The sequence below is a fragment of the Salvelinus alpinus genome, chromosome 24 (assembly GCF_045679555.1).
Source record: "Salvelinus alpinus chromosome 24, SLU_Salpinus.1, whole genome shotgun sequence".
Lineage (NCBI taxonomy): Eukaryota > Metazoa > Chordata > Actinopteri > Salmoniformes > Salmonidae > Salvelinus > Salvelinus alpinus.
Window position 1 is genome coordinate 33,268,630 of NC_092109.1, and position 22,000 is coordinate 33,290,629.

Genomic DNA, 22,000 nt, shown 5'->3' on the forward strand with positions numbered 1-22,000 from the left:
AGCCTACTGAGAGGCAACAAAACATATAATCAGGTTTGGTTATGTATATTTTACAGTTCCCTTGTTCCTATTAACCCCACAGCTCAACTCACCATACTCCAAAGGGGGAGACACCAGGCACACAACCCAGACCAGCCACCCTCCAGTGCAGCCCATGTCTGAGAGGAAGAAAGGTTTCCTACTCTTGGTCCATCATATAACAGCAGTGTCAGTAGCCTATCGTTCTGCTAGGTTCACATGCAGAAGCATTGACTGGGCAAACATAATTCATATGTTGAGTGTCTAATTCCCCCAACCCCTGCACGCTCACTCTCTCACTCTTTCACATACACAAACAAAAAAGTGTCAAATATGTCTTTTAAACTTCGTACTTACGATTAGGATTTCATATTCAGTCGAGAGAATCAACACAATGTGGTACAAGACGACAACACATTAAACATAAGTAGACATGAACAGAAGGCTGGCCGAGGATATTCATTTCAATGCGATACAATTGAGAAAAAGTCCAATGCTTTCACAGATATTTTGCTCTTGTAGATGAATGGTACAAATTATGTGATAGCTAAAAATCATTTGAAATTGTTTGTCCCATGTGAAATAACGTGCCAGGCGGTGTGCTGCGTGTTCTACTTCTCAGAATAACAAGTTGTTCCAAGCGGCGAGAATGGAGTGATAAGAGGTAGAAAGATGTGCCCAGCTGGCTACTCGTCGCCCCCTTCCAACGAGAGTGGAGAAGAAGCTCACATTCCATCCTATCATCAACCGGACTACATCCGACTTAGAGAGGTTGCAGGGAATGTATTCCACTGTGTCATAGCCTTCTAGTTTCCAGGTGAATGCTGCAGGGGATCAGGCTGTCAGTACATCTAAGGAAACCATGAAGAATGTCAAGAAGACCCCATACCCGGTGGTGAAGTGGGACCTAGCTAGAATTATGTCCAGCTCACAAAGACTTACCTGCACTGTTACGAGAGAAGGCAGTGAAGTATGTGAATTTCTGATAAATTCTTAACTTCACTTAAATACTTTTTAGCTGTGGAAGGATTCTATCTAGACTTAATGATAACATATTCTTCTCTGATTACATGATTACAAGCAACTAGCGAGGAGAAGACCCTGAGAGCAGAGCAGCAGAAGTCAGAAGCCAGGTGTAGGGTTCAGAAAGAGGTGTCCAAGTAGCTCAACGTCAAGACACAGCACTGCCAGGGCACAGTGGCAACAACAACTACAGGTGTAACTGTATCTGAAGACCATGGGGGGAGGGGAGCTCAGCTCACAGAAGAATACTGTGCTGAACAATATTCAGCCCTCCTTTTGTGTGACTTAGGAAGGAGATGAGGGTGCATAGTGCTGAGTATCAATCTGAGCTGGCAGAGGTGATGGAGAAAGTCAACAGCAGACCATTGCTGCTCCCGCACCACTGGCAGGTCAGAGTTCAGCATAGAGTAGCAACTCTGCTGATATCCCTCCTTACCAGTAATCACTATTCAGCCAGAGTTAAGCACATCTAAAGTCAGGTACCTACAACTGTATAATGTCAGTGCCCGGTCTCAGGAAGTGGAGATGACATCAAAGGGTAATTGTGTTGTGTGTCCTGTGTCAGGCCCGGAGGGAGGCAGAGCAGTGTTTCTTCCTGATCCTGGAACAGGCTGGGCTGGACAAGGTTCTGCTGTGGAGCAAGGCTATGCTCCAGGAACAGAACTTACAGCTAGAGGACACACAGGAGGCCTGAGAGGATACTCATCTCTATGAGGAACCTGCAGACTCCGCTGAGGTGGCATAACTCTATGGGAGGAACCCTGACAAAGACAACATGGTTTTACTACTATGTTAAATGACACAAGTGTTTGATCACATTCAAATGGTATTTTTTGCATCTCTTTACCATCCTATATTAGTGCATGATTTGAGAAGTTACGCTTTCGATACACGTTTAACTGTCCTCTCGTCAGGACAAGCATGTAATGTCTCCTAGGATAAGAGCACATGGAGTTTGATATTAGCTACCATATTTACTCCTGTTATGTTCTATCAGAGTAAATAACTCACGAACACTAGAGAAGCTTAACCAAGTTTAATTCTCCCCAAAGGGTCGATACAGCTGTATTCAGACAAAAGACATGGCTTCCCCCGTGGTGGTATTCATAACCCACTTTGGGTGGAGCCTCCTCCTTATCGCTAAACATTGCATCCTTGCTAAGCAGGGAACTAAGTGATATGAGCCTTCAACGGTTTCTCCCCTTATCAGTACTGTCACATGCAATTGTTTTCCTGCACTCAGCACATTCCAACCTTAGTTGTCTTACTACAGAACCATTACCTTCTCACTCCTTTATATACTATGCGTTTGATCTGTCATGTCTTCAATATCTCAATGTTCAAAATGTACCCCGAATCCAACACTCCCCTGCTGCCTGCATTAGCTAACAGACATGGAAGAGAGACAGAGGAAAAACATTCTTTGTCTTTCTGCAAACGTTTTAATTTACTTTTTTTAAACCATCGAAATGTCACAGATAGTGACAAAAAATGAATTGAATACATGATGTCTATGTGCCATAGACCCCAGACTTTTCCCGTAAAAATTGTCTCGACAAAGGCTGAAATATTGTGTATGAAATAACTTTAAATTATCATGAAATGCAATAACAATATAGTGAAAAGGAAAATAATAAATACAGTATAAAAATACAAAAGTAAATTCCTCAACCAGAACAAAATACTTCCATAAAAAAGATATATACAATAACAGTTAAGTTTGGACACACCTACTCATTCCAGGGTCTTTCTTTATTTTGACTATTTTCTACATTGGTTGGTTGAGAATGCCAAGAGCGTGCAAAATTATCATCAAGGCAAAGGGTGGCTACTATGAAGAATCTCAAATATAAATATTTTTTTTTTTTTTTGGGGGGGGTTACTACATGATGCCATATGTGTTATTTCATAGTTTTGATGTCTTCACTATTATTCTACAATGTAGAAAATAGTAAAAAATAAAGAAAACCCTTGATTGAGTAGGTGTGTCAACTTTTGACTGGTACTGTACCTTATATATAGATATAATGTATATACACTGAACATAAATATAAACACAACATGTAGGGTCAGTTTGTTATATCTGGAGTACTTCTCCTGTCTTATCCGGTGTCCTGTGTGAATTTAAGTATGCTCTCTCTAATTCTCTCGTTCTCTCTTTCTTTCTCTCTCTCGGAGAACCTGAGCCCTAGGACCATACGTCACGGCAAACCGGGCATGATGACTCCTTGCTGTCCCCAGTCCACCTGGCCGTGCTGCTGCTCCAGTTTCAACTGTTCTGCCTGCGGCTATGGAACCCTGACCTGTTCACCGGACGTGCTACCTGTCCCAGACCTGCTGTTTTCAACTCTCTAGAGACCGCAGGTACGGTAGAGATACTCTTAATGATCGACTATGAAAAGCCAACTGACATTTACTCCTGAGGTGCTGACTTGCTGCACCCTCGACAACTGTGATTATTATTATTTGACCATGCTGGTCATTTATGAACTTTTGAACATCTTGGCCATGTTCTGTTATAATCTCCACCCGGCACAGCCAGAAGAGGACTGGCCACCCCTCATAGCCTGGTTCCCCTCTAGGTTTCTTCCTAGGTTTTGGCCTTTCTAGGGAGTTTTTCCTAGCCACCGTGCTTCTACACCTGCATTGCTTGCTGTTTGGGGTTTTAGGCTGGGTTTCTGTACAGCACTTTGAGATATCAGCTGATGTACGAAGGGCTATACAAATACATTTGATTTTGATTTGATTTAAAGGGTTGGTCCCATGCTTCATGAGCTGAAATAAAAGATCCCAGAAATATTCCATATGCACAAAAAGCTTATTTCGCAAAATGTTGTGCACAGATTTGTTTACATCCCTGTTAGTGAGCATTTCTCCTTTGCCAAGATGATCCATCCACCTGACAGGTGTGGCATATGAAGAATCTGATTAAACAGCGCGATCATTACACAGGTGCACCTTCTGCTGGGGACAGTAAAAGGCCACTTTAAAATGTGCAGTTTTGTCACACAATACAATGCCACAGATGCCTCAATTTTGAGGGGAGCATGCAATTGTCATGCTGGCTGCAGGAATGTCCACCAGAGCTGTTGCCAGCGAATTGCATGTTCATTTCTCTCCAACATAATTTTAGAGAATTTGTCAGTACATCCATCGGCCTCACAACCACACCAGCCCAGGACTTCCACATCCGGCTTCTTCACCTAAGGGATCGTCCCAAGACTAGCCACCCGGACAGCTGATGAAACTGTTGGCTGGCACGACCAAAGAATTTCTGAACAAACTGTCTGTGTGCTCGTTGTCCTGGTCAAAAGCTCACCTTCGATTGCTACTGGCACGCTGTGCTATTCACGGATGAATTCCGGATTCAACTGTACCGGACAGATGGCAGAGTGTACGACGTCGTGTTGGCGAGCGTTTTGCTGATGTCAACGTTGTGAACAGAGTGCCTGCCCCATGATGGTGGTGGGGTTATGGTATGTGCAGGCATAAGCTACGGACAATGAACAATTGCATTTTATTGATGGAAATTTGAATGCACAGAGATACTGTGACAAAATCCCGAGGCCGATTGTCGTGCCATTCATCCGCCGCCATCACCTCATGTTTCAGCATGATAATGCATGGCCCCATATCAAAAGGATCTGAACATAATTCCTGGAAGCTGAAAATGTCCCAGTTCTTCCATGGCCTGCATAGTCACCAGACATGTCACCCATTGAGCATTCTTGGGATGCTCTTCATCGACGTGTACAACAGCTTGTTCCAGTTCCTGTCAATATCCAGCAACTTCACACATTGAAGAGTGGGACAACCTTCCACAGGCCACAATCAACAGCCTGATCAACTCTATGTGAAGGAGATGTGTTGCGCTGCATGAAGCAAATGGTGGTCACCAGATACTGACTGGTTTTCTGATCCACGTCCTAACTTACTTACTTTTTTTATTAGGTATCTGTGACCAACTGATGCAAATCTGTATTCCCAGTCATATGAAATCTATAGATTAGGGCCTAATGTTTTCCTTATGTGAACTGTAACTCAGTAAAATCTTTGAAATTGTTGCATGTTGCGTTGATATTTTGTTCAGTGTAGATCAGTGTACAATAACCTTACAGTGTACAATAATGCGTTGGCATTATGGAAGATGTGTCTCATCTATTTCCCTTCAGTGAGTAAATCATAAATATTCATAAAACATTTTTGTGAGGGGCCAGTTGCCTCTAGAGCAGGTTCCTCAGGAGGAAAGAGAGCGCTGCCCCTAGAGACAGACCCAGAGCCAAGAAGAAGGTCATCAAGGCCCCCGCTGTCTCACAGTCTTTAGTCCTCACCAACCTGGGGAAGAGAACAGAGGACAGCTCAGATACTGTGGAACAAACTGACCAAATTGTTACTACAACGTAATAACAAGTTACATTGAATTAATCAAAAACAGCAGAAGGAAGAATTTGACAAAACTGTTAAATAAATTCAGGTAGATATCAATTTGGTGACTCACTGAGGTGCATAAGACATGCAGAGACAGATGAAATATCCATTGGACAAGGCGAATAATGTCATGATAACAAGGAAGGCAATGTCATGGGAGAACAGGACTGGCAGGTACTGGCGTTTGTCAATGTTGCACAGCATGATGAGAGGGATGAAGACCACACGGGAGACCACGAGCACAGGGAACAGACCGCTTCTCTTTGAGGGCTGTGGATGGATAAAGACAAACAGAGACTGTTAGGAAGGAGAAACATGTTTGAGGTATTGGAGCAGCTATTTATTGCAGTTACTGGTAGTAAAGGAAGGGGACAGAGGGCAGACGTCACTCACCCACTGAACCATAGAGGTGACACTGCGGCCAATCAGGTCCATGACGTTAAAGACGATGAAACAGCAGACACAGAGAAAGTATCGGTCTGAAAGACAGACATACAGGTGTAATCCAGTTTGTTCAGCATAGCAAGCTGCCAATCGGCTTTCGACTGCAGCAGAGCCGTGCTAAAAAAGTTAAATCCCACGCCCTCTCTGCTTTATTCAACCACAACTGTCTTAACTGGACACAACTAGGCTATTATTATTATCCCAACTGTTTGCTCACCCCATTCCTTGTTTCCATACACACTCTTCACTTTTACTGTGACAGCAGGGAAAACTGACAGTGTGACAGCCAGCACACACGTCACACAGAGGGCCATCACCCAAATCTGTACAACAGTAACAAACAAAATGTTAGGGAAATGTTTGAGAAAATAATGGTATTTGAATTGAGATTTGAATGACAGTGGGATAGAGGGAGGACAAGGTACCTTTTTGAAGACTGCCAGGACAGATGACCTGCTGTGACTGTCAGTCTGCTGCATCATGAACAGGGCTTCTTTGGTCCCACTGGCCTCAAAATCACCATTGGTTATTATGGGTTTATTGTTGAAGCCATTTTGGTCGCCATTGACCAACGCTAATTTTTCTTTGTCTTTCAGAGGAAGTGAGAAAATAGTCAGTACTTAGTTTTAGGCTGTAACAATACTTAGTTTTAAGGAAAATCACTGCACAAAAATGAATTAATTATTAATAGCTCCTCTATAAAGGTATATGGTATTTGTTAATCATTTATTTTTATTCTTTTTTTACCCCTTTTTCTCCCGAATTTTAGGATATCCAATTGGTAGTTACAGTCTTGTCCCATCGCTGCAACTTCCGTACGGACTTGGGAGAGGCGAAGGTCAAGCGCCATGCGTCCTTCAAAACACGACCCTACCAAGCCGCACTGCTTCTTGACACACTGCTCGCTTAACCCGGAAACACCGTACCTGCCCGCCACAAGGAGTCGCTAGAGCGCGATGGGACAAGGACATCCCGGCCGGCCAAACCCTCCCCTAACCCAGACGACGCTGGGCCAATTGTGCACCGCCTCATGGGTCCCCCGGTCGCGGCCGGCTGCAACACAGCCCAGGATCAAACCCGGATTTGTAGTGACGTGTCTAGCACTGCGATGCAGTGCCTTACATGTTGACCACACCGCTCGCGCACACAAAATAAATTTACACATACATGTTATTCCATCATTGCACCCACACTGCTCTCGCACGCCAACGGGCGTCTGCGTTGCCAGGTGCTAAAATAGAAGTTGCTTTTATTTGTGGCGCAGAACGCGCTGCAAGTCCTGCCTCTCTCATCGCCTCATTGGCTTTTAGAAGCAATTGCCCACGTGCTATCTCCTCATTGGTTATACCCACGTGGGTGACTGAAAGATGAATGGAGGTCGGTGGTTGTAATACACCTTATGAAAGTGAATTGCTAATCGCCATATTAAGTCCAAAGAAGAAAAAGACTGGAAGGAGGAGAGATGACTAGAAACGATTCGGTTGACCGTTTTATGTGTGGAATAATTGTCGGAGTAGAGGACCTTGTGCATTTCAGGTAAACTAACAACTCAATGTTTATATCACAGGATAAATTAGATCGCAACAACAAGCTAGCTAAATAGGACAAATTAGCTAGCAACTGCAAGCTAGCTAGATAAATTGACATAAATGTTTAATGCTTTTCGACCTTGCCCCAAATTAATATAATTGGTTCAGAGTTTGTTTAGATATTTCAACCTGCGTGTCGTGATCGCGTTTGCCCACGATGGCGCACACGGACGCACGGTTTGGGTATGGTGTTAAGACATCCTGCGCCACTTGGGAAGCCCCGTTAATAGTTTTAAATGTTGACATTTTAGTCCATGTGTCAAACTCATTGCACAAAGGGCAGTGTCTGCGGGTTTTCGCTGCACCCTTGTACCTGATTGATGAATTAATGTCACTGATTAGTAACTCCCTTCACCTGGTGGTCTAGGTCTTAATTGAAAGGAAAAGACCCGCACACTAGGCCCTCCATGGAATGAGTTTGACACCCCTGTTTTAACCATTTAGCAGACACTCTTATCCAGAGCAACTTACAGTTAGTGCATTCATCTTAAGATCGCTAGGTGAGACAAACACATATCACAGTCGTAGTAAGTACATTTCTCCTCAATCAGGTAGTTATCAGGAAAGCCAGTGCTAGTAGGTAAAGGGAGTGCATGTTTTGGGGGACGGGGATAAGACTGAGATGTATTATTTAAGACTCTTTTTTTATGTCTTATCTTGTAGATACTGTTAGTTGACAGATGGAAGATAGTGTTCAAACCTACCGGCTCCCTTGAGAAGCTCGTCTGTGGTCTCAGGTTGGTCATGGTGACACTTACTTTTCTCAAAGTAAAACTGGGCAAACTCCTAGAACACAACAGAAAATCTTATGAGTACATTCCTCTGTAATATCCTAAGCAATAGTAGTTGAACTGCCTGTTTCCTGTCATGAAACTGCTGTAGCCACTCACCAGGTGTGGCAGTAGTAAGTAGCTAAGCAGGGTGATCAGTGTTGCCACACAGGGGGTTATGAAGTACCCAAGAGCAGCACTGGCCTTGTCTGCTCTACCTACACAGAGGATGTAGAGACACTCAGCATTAATCAGGATGGAAACACAATTGACATAATAACAAGGTAGAGGTGAAAGTATGGAAATGTAGTACTCACTGAGGATAGAGAACAGACTAGCCATGGCAGCAAAGATCCCTGCCAATCCCTGACCACTCATAAACAATGTGCTGTACCTCGGGGGGAGCAGACCCACCAGCCCAAACAGACTGCCCTGGAGCACTGCTCCAAAAGCTAGAGAGGGAGAGGGGATGTGTGTGAGAGAGAGGGGATGTGTGTGAGAGAGAGGGGATGTGTGTGAGAGAGAGGGGATGTGTGTGAGAGAGAGGGGATGTGTGTGAGAGAGAGGGGATGTGTGAGAGAGAGAGGGGATGTGTGAGAGAGAGGGGATGTGTGAGAAATTAGTGTATTTACACATGGAATCTCCTCGGAACACATTTTCATCAGGTAAACCAGTCAAAACAATGATGCTACTACTTACACTACCGTTCAAACGTTTGGGCTCACTTAGAAATGTCCTTGTTTTGGAAAGAAAAGCAATTTGGCTCTAACCAGAATAGAAAGAGGAGTGGGAGGCCCCGGTGCACAACTGAGCAAGAGAACAAGTACATTAGAGTGTCTAGTTTGAGAACCAGACGCCTCACAAGTCCTCAACTGGCAACTTCATTAAATAGTACCAGCAAAACACCAGTCTCAACGTTAACAGTGAATAGGCGACTCTGTGATGCTGACCTTCCAGGCAGAGTTCCTCTGTCTAGTGTCTGTGTTCTTTTGCCCATCTTAATCTCTTCTTTTTATTGGCCAGACTGAGATATGTCTTTTTCTTTGCAACTCTGCCTAGAAGGCCAGCATCCCGGAGTCGCCTCTTCACTGTTGACGTTGAGACTGGTGTTTTGCGGGTGTCTACACTACATTTCTGATCAATTTGATGTTATTTTAATGGACTTTTTTGTTGTTGCTTTTCTTCCAAAAACAAGGACATTTATAAGTGACCCCAAAATGTTGAACAGTAGTGTATATGATTACTAATTACATTATATGGAACCGGACCCATAGACATGAAGACGGGTGGGAACCAACTCACAGTTGATGAACCATATAGTTGCCATGGTGATAGAGAAGAAGCTGTGGGGCTGCATGGGCACTTTGACCATGATGGCAGTGAGGAGGAAGAGGAAGAGGATGGAGACCATACTGACAGCAATCCGGACCTTCTCTTTGATACTACCGCCACACAGGAAAAAGGTTGAGTTAGACCACTACACTATAGAGGTGGAAACAACAGTAACACACATAGAACCCTGTAGTATGTTGCTCACCGCTGATACAGCAAGGAGTTGGCCAGGGTGAAGAGGAGCAGGGGTAACTGTGCTAGAAGAGTCATCCAGCTGGCAAACTTGTAGTCTTTAGTAACCGGGGTGGTTCCATTAGTAAACTGGGTGGTTCCGTTAGTAACTGGGGTGGTTCCGTTAGTGGTCTCGTTAGTAACCAAGGTCGCTCCGATACTTGACGCGGTCCCTTTGAGGCGGTCGTCAAAATACTTCAGCAGAAAACAATGGGAGAACAGAGGTGACACAAGCCCCATACTCTCATCACAGAACAAACTAATATTAGACAGTATTGCCTGAATGTGTAATATTCATCCATGTCAATCAGTTAAGATTGTTGTTGTGAGTCTGTGTGACAGGTTGTGATGAGGTAGAGAAGCTGTGGTACCTCCATGGCAGTGATGCTGTGTGGGTGGGTGTGACAGAGAAGTTGTGCTACCTCCATGGCAGTGATGCTGTGTGGGTGTGACAGAGAAGGTGTGGTACCTCCATGGCAGTGATGCTGTGTGGGTGTGACAGAGAAGTTGTGGTACCTCCACGGCAGTGATGCTGTGTGGGTGTGACAAATAAGGTGTGGTACCTCCACGGCAGTGATGCTGTGTGGGTGTGACAGAGAAGCTGTGGTACCTCCACGGCAGTGATGCTGTGTGGGTGTGACAAATAAGCTGTGGTACCTCCATGGCAGTGATGCTGTGTGGGTGTGACAAATAAGCTGTGGTACCTCCACGGCAGTGATGCTGTGTGGGTGTGACAAATAAGCTGTGGTACCTCCATGGCAGTGATGCTGTGTGGGTGTGACAAATAAGCTGTGGTACCTCCATGGCAGTGATGCTGTGTGGGTGTGACAAATAAGCTGTGGTACCTCCATGGCAGTGATGCTGTGTGGGTGTGACAAATAAGCTGTGGTACCTCCATGGCAGTGATGAAGAAGTTCCATGGCAGCAGTGTGCCCAGTCCCAGGATGAAGATGATGACGGCCACAGCACAGCCTCTGTTGGGGGACAGAAGACATCACTCACATGCCACATCACAACCGCTCCTACAACACACTCACTACCTAGTGGTGCTTAATGTTATGAATCCCAAAGAAACAAGTAATTCCTAGGTTATTATTACTGAGTAATTACCAATATACCATGTCATTTCTTCTCTGATCGCCATCCAGTGCTCAGATAATAGGGAAAGTGAGTGAGGAAGTTTGTGAAAGCTGCTTCCTACAGGTTTTTGTCTCAGATGATCCAACCAATAAAAAGTGAGTAACTCACCGGTCCACTGGGGCACTCTTCTGGGTAGTCATCCTGGTACTCTTGGATCTGTATAAAAACAAGGGACAGAGGACAGCTTCAGACCTTATCGCTCCTTGAAATACTGGCGTGTTGAAAACATCAGACAATCAGGCTTGCCAGGCGGCTGGGGATTCAGGATGTTTTGAAGGCGAGTTTGCACTCTTTCATCTTACTTAATTTCATCTATGTTGATCACTGATAAAAACTACAAATCCCCTCTACTAAACATGGTGATAATAATAATCTGATTTCCCCCGATTCTATTATAATCCTATTTTAATTTCACAAAGGTTAGATATCAGTCATCTTATCGCATCTGAAATCAAGTCATATTTTTGCGCTTGGTGATTTCAGCCTGTCACACGTTCTAAGTCTACAACTTAAAAGGGAGACGAGCAGCTCCATACCCTCCCACCATCATTTGTAGGCTACAGCGTAATTAATGATCTTCACCATGTTCAGAAGCCTGTAGCTCAGTATAGACAAGGCTATGTCTCGAATGAGCCAGATGGCAAAAGTATGTTACCACTTCGCTTCTAAAACGGGGGTATTCTATATGGGTATTCTTATACAGGGTGTTGGGACTGTTTTATTAACCAGACATAAAGCATACTTCCGCCAATATATTATTGGCGTTAACATTGGGTTACAGTATATAGCATTAATTCTAACGCGCTACATCTATCATTAATTAGATCCTTCCCGATGTACTAAACCATGGGGTACTCATACCTGTCGCTCACACTCACCTGCCTTCTGCTTCAAATTGAAATTCTAGTTGATCTTATTTATATATTGATGTGTATTTCTAAATCCTTGGTATCGGGACCGGTGTCTCTGATCGTAGAACAGACAGCACGCTGAGGATCTGACTCGTTTGCACGTGGCTACACCCGACACTTCCTTCTTACAGTAGTTGTAGGCATGTCGTTACTGTCACTTCCTTCTTACAGTAACTGTAGGCATGTCATTTACTGGCACTCTATTGAACGGATGTTTAGTTTGCCTGCATTGTTTGGCGGCAAATCCATGTAGGCTATTCATTTGGATTATTCTATCAGTTAAAACATGTAACAAATTCAACAATACAGCTAATGTTAGGCAATTGAAATGTTTCCTATCTTCTTTAAAAGTCAAGCAACAGACCAGCAGTTGAAGAGACGGTCATAGAATAAGTGCCTTGAAGCGAGACGATTAAAATAGCATAACAAACTCATTCTTATTCATTTCTGACTCACACGAAGCTATTTGAAATATTTCTGAGCAGTGGTTAAGTAGTTAAGCTGTGTGAGCTGTGCATTCAGTTTATGCTATGCATATCACCATTCAAAAACAAATCCACAGAAAAGAAACACACTAAATAATAAATAATAGCAATTTGTTTTGAACATTAATCTCACCCAGTTAGTCGAATTGTGTAGCAGTTTATATATAGTAGGCTATCTCCTTTGTCAAAAGCGAGGCTTACAGAACGCACTCAATGAAGTGAAGGCGACTGTGTTTAAATGTTGGCGCGAAAATGCCTGTTATAAGAAGCCAGTTAACATTGCTAGGCTGCCCAGAGAGCGCCTATTGGCTGTGAGCGCTTTGGCGCGCTGAACAATGAGCATATCAATCTATTGCAGCCTATATGACGCCATGACAACAGGCTTTTCAAAGGCAACACATTGTTGCTATAATACAGAATTGATTTCGAGGCAATTTGGTCAAACTTCACAGTTTACGTTATTGAAAGATGAGAGGTCAATTTAGCCTATTTCATGATAATAAAGAAAGGGAGACAAATTCATATTTGATGGCGCACCTGAATATCATGGACACAAGGGGGCTGTCTGGTCGTTTGACTGGAAATACATGCTGTAATGTTATTATATAATAGGTTTATTTATCCCAGTGGTATTCTAGGTAAACAAAGCAGTAAATAACAGCACAATTTCCACTGTAGGTCTACATGGCAGATAGGCCCACAGTTTTCAAGACAGTCCCAAGAACCAGTGTGTATTTGTAGCATGGAATTTCCCATACAAGATGCGTGATTTTGGCTTATCCTGCATCATTGAACATATACTATTGTAACCAGCAAGCTCTCGTTCCTTATTAGAAACACCGGCTCCATTCATGTTTTGTATTAAGATAATACCACTTATCAAGAAGGAGAATATGGGTTCACAAAGAGTGAACTGGCCTGTGACGTAACACTTCAAGGCCATGCAATGACCATGTTCAAAAACAAAAATCTGAAATACAGATGTAGGATCTTAATTTGAGCCAGTTTGCTACTGCAAGAAAATAATCCTGCAGCAACAGGAGATGTGAAGAATTATGTGTACTATAATTAATGGAAATGTTTGTAGTGGTTCAAGTCTGAAATGTCAAAGTGGAAATTACAAACTTCCTAAGTGTTAAAAAGACCAGCCCTTTGTTAGCAGTTTCAGCACCCCTGAACTATTAGTTAGTTGTACTTGCCCGACACCCCTTGTTTTTTTCACCTTAGTGGTACCTACTAGTCACCCCACTTTCTCAGCCAATCACAGTTTACCCTCCCCCTTTCTAGTCAGAATGAGTGAGATCGCCTAGTGAGGTGTACAGCTGACATGTAGCGCATCCAGTAGGGGGCAAAAGGGGCTTAGCCCCCTCAGTTGAAACTTGTACCTCCCACTTTTAATTTTATGTCCCTATAGAAAAATAAATTGAAATTATTAAGTGACAGGTTGGCCCAAAATCTGTAGGCCATATCTCCAATGCACTGCGTCAGCACAATGGACAGAGCGCTCTGCAGTGTGTGTAAGGGGGCTATGGAAAGCCACTGGGGCGCAGGGTTTCCTTTAACTGGTAATTGCTTAAATAAATAAAAAGACAATAAATAAAATTGTGTAGCATGCCACATGTTCTGGGGCTGCCCTGCTGCTGAGGAGAGAAAGCAACAGAGGAGCCTTAGCCTAGGCTACTGTTGATTGCAATGATGGAGGTCTTTTTCATTGAAGTAAAACAAAAGTTTGAGAGTATGCCTATAGTGAAACGTCAATAAGGCAGGGCTATAGATGTATTTTGCGACCCTTTGACATCTGGCTGTGGGAGTAAAAAAATATATTGCTTGCATTGGTGTGCAGGCAAATTCATTCACCTCACTAGAAACATACTCTTTTTTAGGAGACTAAAACCATAATTTGGTCAAACAGTAAAGTACATTATCCTCATGATTCCTTTAATGAACGTGTCTGCTTGCCTGCCGTTGTACCTGATTTGCTAGGGCCTACTGCTGTGTTGACTCTCTCTCTCATCCCTGGGAAAAAAAGGCTCTGGGAGAAAGAAAAGTGTTCTGATTGTATAACATTTTAAAATCCAATTGCTGGGAAAACACAGCTTTCCTCTTGTCACAGATGGAGAGAGGATGTTCTCAGCTTTCTGTAGCTTTACCTTTTATTTCGCAACTCTCAATTATGAGCTCAATAGCAACTATTTTACAAAGATAGTTCATATGGATTTGAGATATGCACCGAGCAAAATGTGCATTGGCCATTGTGAGTGCATGGGCCTCATTGGAAGGTATGCTACAACTGCAATGTTCACTTATTCAGGTGCTGAAATAGCCACAAATATATACATCCTATGATATTAGATCACATAAAGATGCAGTCAAATTCCTCTCTATTGAAAAAATAAATAACAAATAATAATTCAGGAGCCCTATTTTAACAGTAAAATATAACAACAATAGCATAATTGTCTACCCACACAATGCATGACAATCACTGGATTAGGTTGCACATAAACATATTTAGAACCACAACATCACAAGATGATGAAATAACATATTTCCTTCAATACCATCTCAGTAGTCTATTACACTTTTTTATAAAAACACTGAATTACTTTATAACATTAGATTTTTAGAAAATGAACAACTAAGGAATAATTTTCCACTTCTCTCATTGACTTCTCAAACTCCAACCTCCGTCCTGGTCTGTTTCGTTCCCCAAAAGTCTTCCGATGTTGCGCCTCTGGGTTTAGAAACTCTGTGTCTATTCTGTATATACTGGCCTATTTCAGCCATAGTTATGGTACTACTTTGAGACTGTTGTGGCTATAGAGAGCAATAGTAATAGTGTACCATTGTATGCACTAACTCGTTGGACAAAGCCTATGGGTAAATTAATGGAGTTTTTGTAGGGGTTTTGGATAAACACAGAAAATATGGTCTGTGGTAAACACAGGTAAACACAGATCTTATACATTTTGTTCTATGAGAATATCTTCATCAGCGGACGTCACTTTTTGTGAATTTTGATGCATCTTTGTAATAAAAAACTATGCACATAAAGTCTTGTTTAACTGTCTCATATTATCTCATAGAACAAATGTATAAGATATCATAAGCCTGTGTTAACCTCTGACCTTATTTTCAGATTTTATAGAGTACCACAGTATGAGTCATAATACCCATAACACGTAGCGGTCAAACAATAACATAACATTAAGACACCACACACACACACACACACTCACATATAGACACACTTTCACACTCATTTATGCCAAAAGATTAAAGAAAGGAATAGATACCATTATAAATGAGACTCAAATAGGATTTATGAAGGGCCGTCACATAAGCTCTAACATTCGTTTAGTCTTGGACCTTATAGATTATTCAGAAGCAATTGACTCAGATGCGGTTGTCCTATTTTTGGACTTCTGTAAAGCCTTTGACACAATTGAACATGTATTTCTCTTTAGGTCTCTGTAACTTTTGGGATTTGGTGAAAATTTTATTATAGTAATTTGCATGTTTTACAAAGATATAAAGAGTTCTGTGCTACTAAACCTTAATACTTCCAAAAGATTCAGTATCAACAGAAGTGTACGACAGGGATGCCCAATTTCGCCATTTTTATTCATTTTGGTTGTGGAACTTCTATCTCTAGATATTCTGAATAATGCACATTTGTATGGCTTAACCATTTTTAACAAAGAAATCAAAATGTCCCAACTGGCTGATGATACTACTCTTTTCTTAAGAGACAAAGACCAGGTCGCCCATGCCCTTAATGCTATAACGGCATTTTCTGTTGCATCAGGATTAATGCTGAATGTTTCTAAATGTGAAATCTTATGTTTATTTGACTCTGATGATAAAGAAATAGAAAATATTCCTGAAAAGGACTGTGTTAAATATTTAGGAATACATCTGTCAAAAAAACACTTAGTCAGACATTTGAATTTCTCTCCTAAAATTAAGAGAACTAAAAATATATTTAATAATTGGCTATAAAGAGATCTTTCTATACTTGGGAGAGTACTTCTGTCCAAGGCAGAGGGACTGTCTCGTTTTGTGTACCCCTCATTATCGTTATGTGTAAATCCTGCTACTTGTAAAGAGATCAATAAGACCTTTCTTGACTTCATCTGGAAAAATAAGTCTCACAAACTAAAAAAATCTGTCCTTTCTAACAAAAGAGCTGAAGGCGGTCTAGAAGTGTTGGATATTGTTGACATAAATAACGCTTTCAAGATAAACTGGTTTAATTATTTTTGATCAATAATGATTCAATATGGTATTTCATTCCAAATAATGTGTTTAATAAATTGGGAGGTCTTCAATTGTTACTGAAATGTAATTATATTCCTGAAAGTTTACCTGCTAAATTGGCTAGGTTTCACCAACAAGCTTTAATGGCCTAGAAAATATGTTTCCTGCACAATTTTTCCCCACATAAAGCTCTTTTGTGGAATAATTCAGACATAAATATAAGGAATAAGTCATTGTTCTACCCCAGCTGGCATGAGAGGAATATTGACTTTGTTCTTGATATTTTCGACAACAAGGGTAATATTCTCACATATGAACAATTTATAACATTGAAAGAGTTTCCAATACCTTTCAGAGAGTTTATTTCTGTGATCAAAGCCATTCCCAGTGGTCTAACTGCACTAATGAAAACTCATCTTAGTTTTGGTAATGATCACAAAGTTTATCCAGAACTCAGATTGGAAGGCGTGGGCTTACTTGAGAGATCTTGCTGTAATAAATATGACAAATTCTTCATTCACAAAACCAACTTACACCGAGAGAAAGTTTTTCTGGAACATGCTTATTCCTGACATTGTCTGGAAAAATGCATGGTTATGTCACGCCCTGGCCTTAGTTATCTTTGTTTTCTTTATTATTTTAGTTAGGTCAGGGTGTGACATGGGGGATGTATGTGTTTTGTATTGTCTAGGGGGTTTTGTATGTTTATGGGGCAATGTTTAGTCTAGGTGTATGTATGTCTATGGTTGCCTAGATTGGTTCTCAATTAGAGACAGCTGTCTATCGTTGTCTCTGATTGGGAGCCATATTTAGGCAACCATAGTCATTAGGTAGTTTGTGGGTGATTGTCTATGTCTATGTGTAAGTTGCCTGTGTCTGCACTTGTCATTATATAGCTTCACGTTCGTCGGTTTGTTGTTTTGTTTAGTTTGTAAGTGTTCTTTGTCTTCGTTGATTAAATATGTGTTCATTTCACGCTGCGCCTTGGTCCTCCTCTCTTTCACGTAACGACGATCGTGACAGGTTAAGGCCTTACAAATACTGTATACCAAACAAAGTTAAGGAAGTGCACTTCAAAATTTTACATAAGATATATCCATGTTATCCAAATTTGTGGCTATTGATGATATCTGCGTTTTCTGTGAAAAAGAAGGTGAGAATCTGTGTCAGAATTTTGGGAAAACCTTGCAAAATACTTATTTACCATTATGAACACTGCCTTTGTTTTTGACATGAAAGATATATGTTACTCTTGCAATGATAACAAGACCACTGAAATGATTGTTCATTTTTTATTCTTGTTGCCAAATACTTCATACACAAACAAAAATTCCAAATTCTATACTAAAATTAGACATATTTTTGATTGAATTTAACTATCTCATTAAAATATTAACCCTAGTGAATAACAACATCTTCCTGAATCATTATAATATTTTTTTTTCAGAGTGAATACAATTGCAAAAAAAAAAAAAAAAAAAGTAATATTTTATATATGTTTGAGTATTTTCTTGTTAATACCTGTGTTTTGTTTCGTTAGACATGTTTGATGTAGCAATGTAAGTTGATTTTTGTATTATGAATAACATTTTTTTTTAATTAAAAACACTTTCAAACTCTTCACATACGCTGCTGCTACTCTTTTTATTATATATCCTGATTGCCTAGTCACTTTTACCCCTATCAACATGTACATATTACCTCAATTACATCAACTACCGCGTACACCTGCACATTGATTGACTCAATACCGATACTCCTTGTACAAAGCCTCGTTATTGATATTGTTTTATTTAGTTACTATTTCCTTTTTTTATTGATTATTAAAACAATTGTATTTTCTTTTTTGCAAATGTTTCTTACTTTTTTAACTCAGCATGGTTGGGAAAGGGCTCGTAAGTAAGCATTTCACGTTAAAGTCTGCACCTGTTTAATTAGATGCATGTGACAAATAAGGTTGTATTTGATTGATTTGATTTTTTATTTGAGATATCGTAGACTTGTTCTTGCTGAACAGACCTGTGGTGGCTGAACCCTATCCATTGGCAACTAATAGCTCTACTGGTGCCCGTTCTACATGGGCCCTCCCGGATCAGCCCGTTAGTATTTTTCAAGAAGCCTTTTCAAACCTCAAATACCTTACAAGTTTTACATTTCCTGCATTGTAGGAAAGTTCTCCTGCAAACGGGTGATCAAATGTAGATCATATATCTGCATGAATCCTGTATGAATTCAACTGCAGTTTAACAGAGGAATGATTGATCCGATAGACACATAGGTCTATTGGTGGTGATTGGGGTGAGTTAGCCTCATGCAATGTAAAGTGCTTTGAGTCTAAGAAGGAAAAAAAGCACTGCATAAAGGCAAATCATCATTTAATCATTACACTTTGGATGGAGCGCCAATGAATTACGGGAAATGCTGAAGTAGCCTATGTGTACTCTGGCTTGTTTACACTAGCCTTGTCTGTCAATTTACAGGACACAACTTGTTGTTTACCTTAAAGGGGAATGCCAAAAAAAAAATCCCTTTTACTCATCTATGTTGTTTTGACATGGCAGGAGGACTTTAAGCCTATGATAATGTGAGATTATTAATAGTGACCCTAAACTGACCTGTCATAGAATAGTAGTGTGTTCGATGAAAGCTAGAGTATTTGTGACATCATCCAGCGAAAGCCCTTGTAATATCTGTTAAGAATGAGTTGCTGTATATACAGTAGCTGGGTCTTTTTTTGTCCTGAAATTCTGTCCTCATCCTACGAAATACTGCTGAAGACTACCCCGGCTGTGAGTCGGAATTATTGTATATATTGAATGTAGACTTTGTGTAAATTCCTCTGTCTGTATTCTGTTTGTACATTTGTCTATTGCTTGCAGCACCAATCACAGAGTCAAATTCAGGGTATGCCTAAATGTACTTAGCAAATTAAAGTGATTCTGAACGGAGTTCCATTTCTTGGTTGTTACAAAACTGTAGCTCACTATAACCTTCATTATTCTGGTCAATCTATCCAATTTAGTAACTATGGCTTTCCTATTGTCACAGTTGCAGATGTGTAATACTGTGTCAGAAGTTTGAGAGAGAGATAATCCCTTATCAACCATACATCAGACTGAATTTACAGATGATTAACTTAATGACATGGTTAGGGACAATTCGAAATGTACTGGGGTGGGTGGGGGGGGGGGGGGCACAGGGAGGGTAGTGTGTGTTTTTATATCGGCACAGGGAGGGTAGTGCGTTTTATATGGGCACAGGGAGGTTAGTGTGTTTTTATATGGGCACAGGGAGGTTAGTGTGTGTTTTTATATGGGCACAGGGAGGTTAGTGTGTGTTTTTATATGGGCACAGGGAGGTTAGTGTGTGTTTTTATATGGGCACAGGGAGGTTAGTGTGTGTTTTTATATGGGCACAGGGAGGGTAGTGTGTTTTTATATGGGCACAGGGAGGGTAGTGCATTTTTATATGGGCACAGGGAGGGTAGTGCATTTTTATATGGGCACAGGGAGGGTAGTGCATTTTTATATGGGCACAGGGAGGTTAGTGTGTGTTTTATATGGGCACAGGGAGGGTAGTGTATGTTTTATATGGGCACAGGGAGGGTAGTGTGTTTTTATATGGGCACAGGGAGGTTAGTGTGTGTTTTTATATGAGCACAGGGAGGTTAGTGTGTGTTTTTATATGAGCACAGGGAGGGTAGTGTGTTTTATATGGGCACAGGGAGGTTAGTGTGTTTTTATATGGGCACAGGGAGGGTAGTGTGTTTTTATATGGGCACAGGGAGGTTAGTGTGTGTTTTTATATGAGCACAGGGAGGTTAGTGTGTGTTTTTATATGAGCACAGGGAGGGTAGTGTGTTTTTATATGGGCACAGGGAGCTTAGTGTGTTTTTATATGGGCACAGGGAGGTTAGTGTGTGTTTTTATATGGGCACAGGGAGGGTAGTGTGTTTTTATATGGGCACAGGGAGGGTAGTGTGTTTTTATATGGGCACAGGGAGGTTAGTGTGTTTTTATATGGGCACAGGGAGGTTAGTGTGTTTTTATATGGGCACAGGGAGGGTAGTGTGTGTTTTTATATGGGCACAGGGAGGGTAGTGTGTGTTTTTATATGGGCACAGGGAGGTTAGTGTGTTTTTATATGGGCACAGGGAGGGTAGTGCGTTTTTATATGGGCACAGGGAGGGTAGTGCGTTTTTATATGGGCACAGGGAGGTTAGTGTGTGTTTTATATGGGCACAGGGAGGGTAGTGTGTTTTTATATGGGCACAGGGAGGTTAGTGTGTGTTTTTATATGGGCACAGGGAGGGTAGTGTGTTTTTATATATGGGCACAGGGAGGGTAGTGTGTTTTTATATGGGCACAGAGAGGGTAGTGTGTTTTTATATGGGCACAGGGAGGGTAGTGTGTGTTTTTATATGGGCACAGGGAGGTTAGTGTGTGTTTTTATATGGGCACAGGGAGGGTAGTGTGTTTTTATATGGGCACAGGGAGGTTAGTGTGTGTTTTATATGGGCACAGGGAGGGTAGTGTGTTTTTATATGGGTACAGGGAGGTTAGTGTGTGTTTTTATATGGGCACAGGGAGGGTAGTGTGTTTTTATATGGGCACAGGGAGGGTAGTGTGTTTTTATATGGGTACAGGGAGGGTAGTGTGTTTTTATATGGGTACAGGGAGGTTAGTGTGTGTTTTTATATGGGCACAGGGAGGGTAGTGTGTTTTTATATATGGGCACAGGGAGGGTAGTGTGTTTTTATATGGGCACAGGGAGGGTAGTGTGTTTTTATATGGGCACAGGGAGGTTAGTGTGTTTTTATATATGGGCACAGGGAGGGTAGTGTGTTTTTATATATGGGCACAGGGAGGGTAGTGTGTTTTTATATATGGGCACAGGGAGGGTAGTGTGTTTTTATATGGGCACAGGGAGGGTAGTGTGTTTTTATATGGGCACAGGGAGGGTAGTGTGTTTTTATATGGGCACAGGGAGGGTAGTGCGTTTTTTTTCCTGATTTACATTCGCCATTCTGCAGGTTTTACTATATAATGTCTTCCATATAGTCACATTTCCACTGGTGGAAAAAGTACTCAATTGTCATACGGCTGGCCATGCTTTCCACCTGGCTACCCCTACCCCGGTCAACAGCACTGCACCCCCCACAGCAACTCGCCCAAACCTTCCCCATTTCTCCTTCTCCCAAATCCAGTCAGCTGATGTTCTGAAAGAGCTGCAAAATCGGGACCCCTACAAATCAGCCGGGCTAGACAATCTGGACCCTTTCTTTCTAAAATTATCTGCCGAAATTGTTGCAACCCCTATTACTAGCCTGTTCAACATCTCTTTCGTGTCGTCTGAGATTCCCAAAGATT

The 22,000-nt window shown here is 41.6% G+C and overlaps 1 protein-coding gene across 2 annotated transcripts; it reads right to left on the reverse strand.

Moving 5' to 3' along the window:
* Window positions 1–2,062: 2,062 nt before the first annotated feature.
* LOC139552665 (equilibrative nucleoside transporter 2-like) lies at window positions 2,063–12,633 on the reverse strand. 2 transcript variants are annotated; one of them, XM_071364604.1, is made up of 13 exons: window positions 12,505–12,633; window positions 11,084–11,131; window positions 10,728–10,809; window positions 9,810–10,030; window positions 9,575–9,714; window positions 8,590–8,724; window positions 8,393–8,490; window positions 8,207–8,288; window positions 6,339–6,502; window positions 6,131–6,236; window positions 5,863–5,948; window positions 5,540–5,739; window positions 2,063–5,376 (listed from the first exon to the last, which is right to left on the reverse strand). In XM_071364604.1, the coding sequence occupies exons 2-13, from the start codon at window positions 11,113–11,115 to the stop codon at window positions 5,265–5,267; spliced, it is 1,458 nt and encodes a 485-aa protein (XP_071220705.1). In that variant the 5' UTR covers window positions 11,116–11,131; window positions 12,505–12,633; the 3' UTR covers window positions 2,063–5,264. The 2 variants fall into 2 exon arrangements, with proteins under 2 accessions (XP_071220705.1, XP_071220706.1); XM_071364605.1 differs by lacking the exon at window positions 12,505–12,633 and adding an exon at window positions 11,854–12,000.
* Between the last annotated feature and the right edge of the window lie 9,367 nt (window positions 12,634–22,000).